General features: G+C 57.8%; 1 protein-coding gene across 1 annotated transcript in view; it reads right to left on the bottom strand.

The window, feature by feature from the left end:
• The window catches only part of KIF3C (kinesin family member 3C), a 10,694-nt gene extending 2,343 nt beyond the window's left edge, over window positions 1–8,351 (bottom strand). The window contains exons 1-6 of the mRNA XM_042817218.1: window positions 6,942–8,351; window positions 2,575–2,676; window positions 2,320–2,442; window positions 1,716–1,834; window positions 438–554; window positions 135–243 (exon numbers count right to left, since the gene is read on the bottom strand). Coding sequence (XP_042673152.1) covers window positions 135–243; window positions 438–554; window positions 1,716–1,834; window positions 2,320–2,442; window positions 2,575–2,676; window positions 6,942–8,351 — 1,980 coding nt within the window. The remainder of the gene's footprint in view (window positions 1–134; window positions 244–437; window positions 555–1,715; window positions 1,835–2,319; window positions 2,443–2,574; window positions 2,677–6,941) is intronic.
• Window positions 8,352–8,438: the final 87 nt, after the last annotated feature.

Below are 8,438 nucleotides of genomic sequence, written 5' to 3'. Positions count from 1 at the left end.
CCATCCATCCATCCATCCATCCATCCATCCATCCATCCATCCATCCATTCACTCTCATTCATCCCATCCATCCTCCCTGCTGACCCAACACCACCTTGTCCCCCAGCACACACCAGCAGTGTCCCCTCCCTTACCCGATACCGCGGATGCGACCCCATGGCCATGGCCACGCGGGCGTACTGGCTGATGGGTCTCTTGTACCCCACTGCAGAGGTTGGCCTCTTCTTCATTTGGTTGCTGTTCCTGAACAGGAAATTAAGAGAGGAACACCCATTAGACAACATGAGACAGCACTGAGCTCCCTGAGCACAGGATGGGACCCGATGGCCACCCTGGTGCCTTGGGCACCTCCTTCACTTCTCCATGTCCCCATGGATGGTGGCACCGCAGTGCCCAACCCAGTGATGTCCCCAGCCCTTGCCCATGTCTGCACGCACCCGCCAGCCGGCACCAGTGGCTGGAACTTCCACTGGTCCTCCTCACAGTCGAAGTAGAGGCGGTTCATGATCTTGTTCTTCTCCTCTGGTGGGATGAAATTCTCGATGATCAGGTACCTGAATGAGGGACAGGCCAGGAGAGAGGAGTGGCAGGTGGGATGGAGCAGAGAGGAGGGAGGTAACAGGACAGGGCACGGCAAGTGGAGCAAAAGGAGTGGAGAGAAGAGATCAGGAGAGGAGCCAGGACGTGGAGAGCAGATGGGGGGTGAAAAGATGAGTGGGGAGGAGAGGAAGAGGGAGCGGGCGGATAGAGACCAGGGATCCAGCAGAGGCAGGAGAGAAAGAGCAGAGGAAGACTGTCATTCAGAGAGGAGCAGAAGAAACATCATCAGCTCTGCGTGCTGCCTTCAGGGTATAACCCCACGGTCCTCTCCTTAGCAGTCCCCAGGCAGTGTCTGCAATGCATGGTCTGAGGTGCATTGTATGCAATACATGGTCTGCAATGCAACCTGCAATTGCTTGAAATACATGGTCTGAAATGAAATGAAAACACAGCGGTTTACAGCCTACAAGGCACAGTTTGCAATGCACAGTTTATAGTGCATTCTGAAATACAGACTGCAAGACACAACTTGCAGTGCAGCTTGCACCATTCTGTTTGCAGCCTTGCCTGCAATGCACAATTGGCAATGCATTTTGCAATGACTCACCCAGGACCCCTTGGGAACACCCCAAACCCAACCCCGTGCATTTGCTCAGCGCCCCTTTGAAGGATGGAAATCCAAACTAGCCCCACTGTTGCAGCAGCAAAATACAGAAGGGACTGCATGATCTCAGACCACTGCAGAGCTGCCAGATGAGAAAATGAGAGGAAACACCTTAAAACTGACCCCAAAGGAATTTTTTTTCCCCACTTTTTCCCACGTTGCTTTGGGGCAAATGAAGAAGCTGCAGAAAACAGCTCTGAATAGATGAATTGCTGACTGAGGTTTGCACACTCCTAAAGCATTTTAATTACGTTCCAAAGGGCGTGGAGCAAAACTTGACACAAAATTGTGCTCCGAGCGGAATTTTAAATATTTTATCATGAAAATGTTAAAATATTTATATATGTCTGGATTGGTTTTGGTAAGATAGGGAATAGAACGACTGCCTCCTCCGTGGAGATCTGCAGCCCCTGGGTCTGGGGCTGGGTGCTTGGGGTGGCATTGCTGGGGCTGGGGGTGTAGAGGGACCTCAGCCTCACTGCTCACCCGAGGGGACACCGATGTCACCTACTTGAGCTTCAGCTCCCGTGTCTGCTCGTTCTGTGCCTCCTCCAGGTCCTGCCGCACGCGGATGTACTCGTCGTGCTGGTCCTGGATCTCTGCCTTCACAGCCTGCAGCTTGGCGTACAGCTGTTCCCAGAGAGACCACGTCAGCCCTGGTGGCATGGGTGGCCCTTATGGCACAGGAGTCCCCAAGACATGGTGGCATGGGTGACCCCAGTGGCACAGGTGTCCCCATTGACACAGGTGTTCCCAGAGCGTGGTGGCATAAGTGTCTCCTGTGAAATGGGTGTCTCCAGAACATGGTGGCATGAGTGTTCCTTATGGTATCCCAAAATATGGTGGCATGGCTGTCCCCTGGGCATGGTGGCACTGGTGTCCTCAGGGCATGGTGGCATAGGTGTTCCTGGTGGCACAGATGACCCCAGGGCATGATGACATGAGTGCCTGCATCAGGTGTCCCCAGTAGTCCCCAGTACCACGCCTGAAACATCCTCCAAGGCATCAGGTGCCCATGGATAGTGGGCAGGACATATGCCCCCAAGTTTGAGACACGAACCAAAGGCAAACCCATGTCCCTCCCGACCCAAGTGAAGCTCCCCCGGCTCTCTCACCTTCTTCAGTTTCTTGGTCTTGATCTCCACCTCCTGTTGCAGGGATGTGTAGGTCTCCCGCAGCTCCATGGTCTCCTCATCCCGCAGCAGCATCTCCTGCTGCATCTCCCTCTCACGGCGTTTCTGCGTCCAAGAGGGGGTTGATCAGAGCTGAGATGGGAACTGACCACCCCACGGACCCCCTAACCCCACTGTGGACATTCTGGTCCCACAGATGCTCCCAATCCATTGGGACTGGGATGGATGGGGTGGTACCTGCTCAGCTATCTCTTGCCGCTTCAGCTCCAGCATCTTCTGCTGCTCATTGGTGTGGTCCACGATGGTCCTGCCGCCGATCAGCAGCTTGCTCTCCATGGCCTGGGGAGGGCAGAAAGGGGAGGGTCAGTGCATCTCATAGAATCACAGAATCATAGAATGGATTGGGGTGGAAGAGACCTCAGAGATCATGAAGCTCCAAACCCTCTGCAGCAGGCAGGGCCACCAACCTCCACATTTCATAGCAGCCCAGGCTGCCCAGAGCCCCATCCAACCTGGCCTTGAACACCTACAGGGATGGATGGGGCATCACAGCCTCTCTGGGCAGCTGTTCCAGCACCTCAACACTCTCTCTGTAAAGAACTTCCCCTGACATCCAACCTAAAGCTTCTCTCCTTCAACTTCAAACCATTTCCCCTTGTCCTGCTGTTATCAACCCTTTCAAAGAGTCGATTCCCCTCCTGTTTGTAGGCTCCCTTTTGGTACTGAAAGGCTGCACCCCGCAGCCTTCTTTTCTCCAGGCTGAACAAGCCCAGCTCCCTCAGCCTGTCTTTGTAGGGGAGGTGCTCCAGCCCTTTGATAATCTTTGTGGCTCTCCTCTGGACCCTCTACAACAGCTCCCTGTCTTTCTTGTACTGTGGGCTCCAGACTTGCACACAGTACTCCGGATGAGGCCTCACGAGGGCAGAGTAGATGGGGACAATCACTTCCCTGTCCCTGCTGGCCAAACTGGCCACTCCTGTTCTGATGGAGCCCAGGATACCATTTGCTTTCCAAGCTCCAAGAGCACACTGCTGGCTCATGTTAAGTTTTTCATCCACCAGGACCCCCAGGTCCTTCTCTGCAGGGCTGCTCTCAAGCACTGCTCCTTTTGGTCTGTATATATGCCTGGGATTCCTCTGGCATCTCCACCACGTATAACCCAAGGGTTCAAAAACACCACTCTCAGACATAGGGTTTGAGTGGTTCTGGTAGAGCCAGGAGTTGGGCTTGCTGGTCCTTGGGGGTCCCATCCAACTCAGGATATCGTACAGTTTGGAGATTTTGTGCCCCCCAGCCCCGTCCTGCTCCCTGTACTGATAGATGCGGCGCCGTGGGGACGTGGCCGGGGCTGCTGGCACAAACCCAGGGCTGCTTCGCTCCCACTTCCTTCCGCACAGCTGTGAGCCCGCGGGGCGCCACGGATGTGCAGCAGCTGCCGGCAGCGGGGAACGGCGCCGGGCCATCCGCCCCAACCGAGCGGAGCCAGCTGAGCTGTGCCAAGCTGAGCTGAGCAGTGCATCCCAAGTGCAGTTTGGACCCTGCGGTGCTCCTCGTTTGAGCTCCCCACTCCAGCTCTGCCAGGATGCCCGAAGGATGGCACCGGGCTGGGCTGTAGGAGCTGCCATTGCTTTCCTTGTGACGGTCCCACCCTGACCCCACAGCCCACACCACCCCACCCCATCCCATCCCATCTCATCCCACCCCACCCCATCTCATCTCATCCCACCCATCCCACCCCATCTCAAACCATCATGTCCCATCCCATTCCATCCCATCCAACTCCAGCTCACGCAATCCCACTCCGCTCAGTCCTATTCCACGCCATCCCAGTTTCATCTCATCCCACCCCCTTTCCTCTATTCCACCCCATCCCATCCAAATCCATCTCACCTCATCCCATCCCATCTCACCCCTCCCTATCCCGCTCCATCCCACCCCACTCCATCCTATTTCATCCCACCCCACCCTACCCCTCCCAACTGCATTTCCCTTCCCCTCCCCAGGGCAAATGTGCTCCCCATCACACAGCTGTGCACACACATCGCTGAGCACACACACACACACACACACACACACACACACACTCATGCTTGCATGCATGCACACTTCTCCCCACGACATTCGTGCACACGTGAGCGCACACTCATTTACACCAATGCACACATACATCTGCACGCCCATGCATGCTGGCATTTGTGTGCATGCACACACTCATTTACACCCACACATCTGCACACACCCTTGGAACATGGGATGTGACAAAGGCTGTGCCCCCCCGGGACCCCATCGCTGCCGTCTCCAAGCAACCAGCAGACACGCGGGTGGTGACGCGGTGCGAAGGGGGGACAGCATCTCTTGGGCACGAAGGTTTCTGGGGCAAACCCACAGAGCTACACATACATTATCTGGGGCAATACCACGTTTTCCCTGTTTTTCTCCTATTTTTTTTTTTCCCCTTTCTAGCCACTGTATGGGTACTTTCTACATGCAGCACCTGCAATACATGATGGTGAGTTGCTACGGGGTCGAGAGGGGCCATAAACCCCACAGCCAGCTCTGCCCCACCCTGCTGCTGCAGAAATGGTCTTTTAGTCCTGTTGTTTTCTCCCTGCAGAAGTGTTTATTTACTGCGATGAAGACGACGCTCAATCTTCCTTAATACAGCTGAACCCTTAAGCCTCTCACTGCAACCCATTTCCTGCCTCCAGATAACTCCTCCAGCACTCGCCCATGCCCTGAGCTCCCCAGATTGTGGTGCTGACCTTACAGCCGATGGCACCGTCCCCCCATGGCCACAGGATGCATGTGGCAGATGCTGGGAGCTCTGCTTTGAGATGGAGGCTGTTGCCTCCTCTGGATGGAGCACATCTGTCTGAGCAGGACAGTGCACATCTGTTTGCCTGCAATGGTGCACATCTGTCTGAGCAGGATGGTGCAACAGACCCCGTGTCCACACAGATGTGTACAGGTTCTGCATGTACCACCCATGTATGTATGGGCAGCCCTCTGCAGTGCTCCTGTCCTGCACCCAACAGGGTTTTGTCCACTAGATGATGCCTCCCCATCCCCCCGCCCCCCCCCAGGCTGGCCCCCCACGGCTGGAAGCTCTTGGAGGCCAGGGAAGGGGATGCAGAGTCATCCTGCCTCCATCCCTGCCTCATTACTCAGCAATTACCGGACACGCCATGGCCCTGAGCCAGACCCACTGTGCTGTGCCGGACAAGGAGACACTGCAGGACAGCTGCCAGTGGTGCAGCACCATGGTGGGAGTGTGTCACGCACCCCTGGGCATGGCCATGCATCCCTGGGTACAGTCACATGTCCCCAGGGCTGCTGGTCCCCGTCTCTGTGCTGCTACCACCCCTGTATGGCAGGGATCCCACCCCGTGGCCATGGCACAGCAGGGAGCCCAGTGCCGGCCCGGAGCCCTGCCCCAGCATCCCTTCCTCCAATTCCTCAAACCCTGGCGATGTAACACGAAGAATGACAGCAGGGCTGTGATGCTGTGGATTAGGATACCCAAGCTTCCTTCCCACCTCAGCACTGGAGACCCATCCCTGCATCCAGGTGCATCCCAGAACATCCCTGAGCCCTGGGCGTGTTCCAGGGGCTGCTTGGGGGCAGCAGTCCCAACGTGCAGCATCACTCCCCCTCTCTGCCGCGAGCTGCTTTGTTGTGCTGAGCACAGCACAGCACACTGGTGCCATCAGTGGGCATGGTTGGGTAGACCTGCCTGCTCCACGCCCTCAGCAGCCCCAACAAAAAGTCCCCCCACAATGCCAGGATGTGTCTGTGGGCAACCTCAGTCCAACACTGCCCAGGGGAGTGGGGCTCCCTCTGAGCACTCTGCTTATGTACCTCACTTGGGCAGCCTGACTGGGGACCTTGCTCAGTCACCTTGCTTTGGGATCCTGCTTAGGTACCATGCTTGGGGACCCTGCTAGCCACCTTACTTGGCTGCCCTACTTGGCTACCTTGTTTGGTCATCCTACTTGGACACCTTCCCTGGGGACACTACTTGGGCACTGTGTGTGCAGACCCGTCCTGAGGACCCTGCTAGCCACCTCACCTGGCTACCCTACTTGACCACCTTGGTTTGCAGCCTTGCTTGGTCACTCTGCTTGGTCATCCTGCTTTATCACCCTACCTGGCCACCTCTCAAGCACTGTGCACAGGGACCCTGCAAGCCACGACACTTAACTACCCCACTTGGTCACCCTTTTTGGCTACCTTTCTTGGGAACACTGCTTGGGCACCTCATCTGAGGACCCTGCTAGCCACCCCACCTCTGTCTACCTTATTTGGCCAGCCTACTTGGTCAATCTGTTTGGCCACCCCATTTGATCATCCTACTTGATTACTTTACTTGGCCACCTTGCTTGGTGACCCTACTTGGTCACCCTGCTTGATCACCTTGCTTGGCCACTCTGCTTGCTCAGTCATCCTGCTTGGTCACTCTGCTTGGTCATCCTGCACCATCACCCTACTTGGTCATCCTGCTTGGTCACCACCAGCCCACTTGGCCACGCACTCAAGCACCTCCACAGCTGTCCCCAGGTCCCACCCAGCGGCACCCACTGGTACCAGCACATCACAAAACTCACCTTGTACTTGGTGGCCAGCAGCTCCGTGGCCTCCTGCTCCTTCCGCAGGTCCTCGATCATCTTCTCCTTCTCCTCCAGCAGCTTCTGCTTCTCCTCGCTCACCAGGCTGTGGTCATCGCGGATAGCAGCCTTCTCCTCTTCCAGCCTCTCCTTCTGCTCCTGCAGGTAGTTCTCCATGTTCTTCTCCAGCCCATCTTCATTGTCATCCTCCCCTTCGTTCTCCTGCACCGTCTCCCCATCCGCCGCCTTCTTCCTCCGGCTGCTCCTCCTCCTCTTCTTGCTCAGCATGCCGCGCCTCTCCAGCTGCGCCTTCAGCCTCACGATCTCCTCCTGGAACTCCCGCAGCAATGTATCCTTGGGGTCCTCGTTCACCCGGGGTTTGTTCTTGATGTTCTTGGCCCTGTTGGCGAACCGGAGGGTGGAGAGGCTCTCCTCGTAACTGTGCGACGCCGGGCCCAAGGTGGCCACCATGATGGTCTTGGCATTGCCGCCCAGCGAGTCCTGCAGCAAGCGGGTCAGCTTGGAGTCCCGGTATGGGACGTGCGTGCTTTTGCCATCCACCAGCGCCGAGATGACGTTGCCCAAAGCGGAGAGGGACAGGTTGATCTTGGAGGCCTCTTTGGGCCGCTCGCCTGGGCCGCCCGTTTTGCTCTGCCGCTCGCTGCCCGCCAGGTCCACCAGGTTGAGCTTCCCGACACGGATGTGCTCGTGGCCGTCCGGCCCCGTCTCGCTGCACTCCACCGTGATGAGGAAGATGGCGTGCGAGCGGGAGCTGCGCTCGTTCATGTTGGTGCTGCCCACCGAACGCGCCTGGCTACCCAGGTTCATCACGTGTTCGATCTCCTTCACGTTCTTGGTGACGAAGGAGGAGAGGTCCTTGATGTAGACACCCGTCTCGGGGTTTTCCTTCAGCTCCAACTTCTTGCTCTGGTCCTTGGCCAACAGATCGCGGATCTCCTCCTGGTAGATCTCCAGGTAGGAGGCGCGCACCAAGTACTGCTGGTTCTGCGAGCGCGAGATGTGCGTGAAGATGTGCTCGAAGGAGCTGGGGATGATGCCGCGCGTCTCGGGGTCCCCCCACGCTCCCTGCATGGTGTAGGTCTTGCCGGTGCCCGTCTGCCCGTAGGCCAGCACGGTGCCGTTGAACCCTCGCAGCACCGAGTCCACCAGCGGCCGCACCGTCTCGTCGTACAGATCAGCCTGCTTGGAGCTGGCGTCGTAGACGGCGTCGAAGGTGAAAGTCTTGGGCAGCTCTCCGGGAGCGGCGCGGGGGTTGCGGATGGTCACCCGGCCCAGCTTCACCTCCAGCTCCAGGACGCGCTCGCAGCCCGCAGCCTCCTCCCGCCGGCTCATGGGGCGGCACCGGGCCACCACCCGCAGCGCTTCGCCGCTCCGCGTCCTCCCGGCCATGGTGGCCGCACCCCGGCTGCCCGCTGCCCGCTGCCCACCGCGGCCCCGGGCGGCGGCAGCGGCGGCGGCGGCGGCGGCAGCGGCGGC

This window comes from Centrocercus urophasianus, unplaced genomic scaffold (genome assembly GCF_019232065.1).
Source record: "Centrocercus urophasianus isolate 14NV4802_14NV808 unplaced genomic scaffold, USGS_Curo_1.0 seq_10, whole genome shotgun sequence".
Taxonomy (NCBI): Eukaryota; Metazoa; Chordata; class Aves; order Galliformes; family Phasianidae; genus Centrocercus; species Centrocercus urophasianus.
Note: the sequence above shows the minus strand (reverse complement) of the source record. Positions and strands in the feature narration are given on the sequence as shown.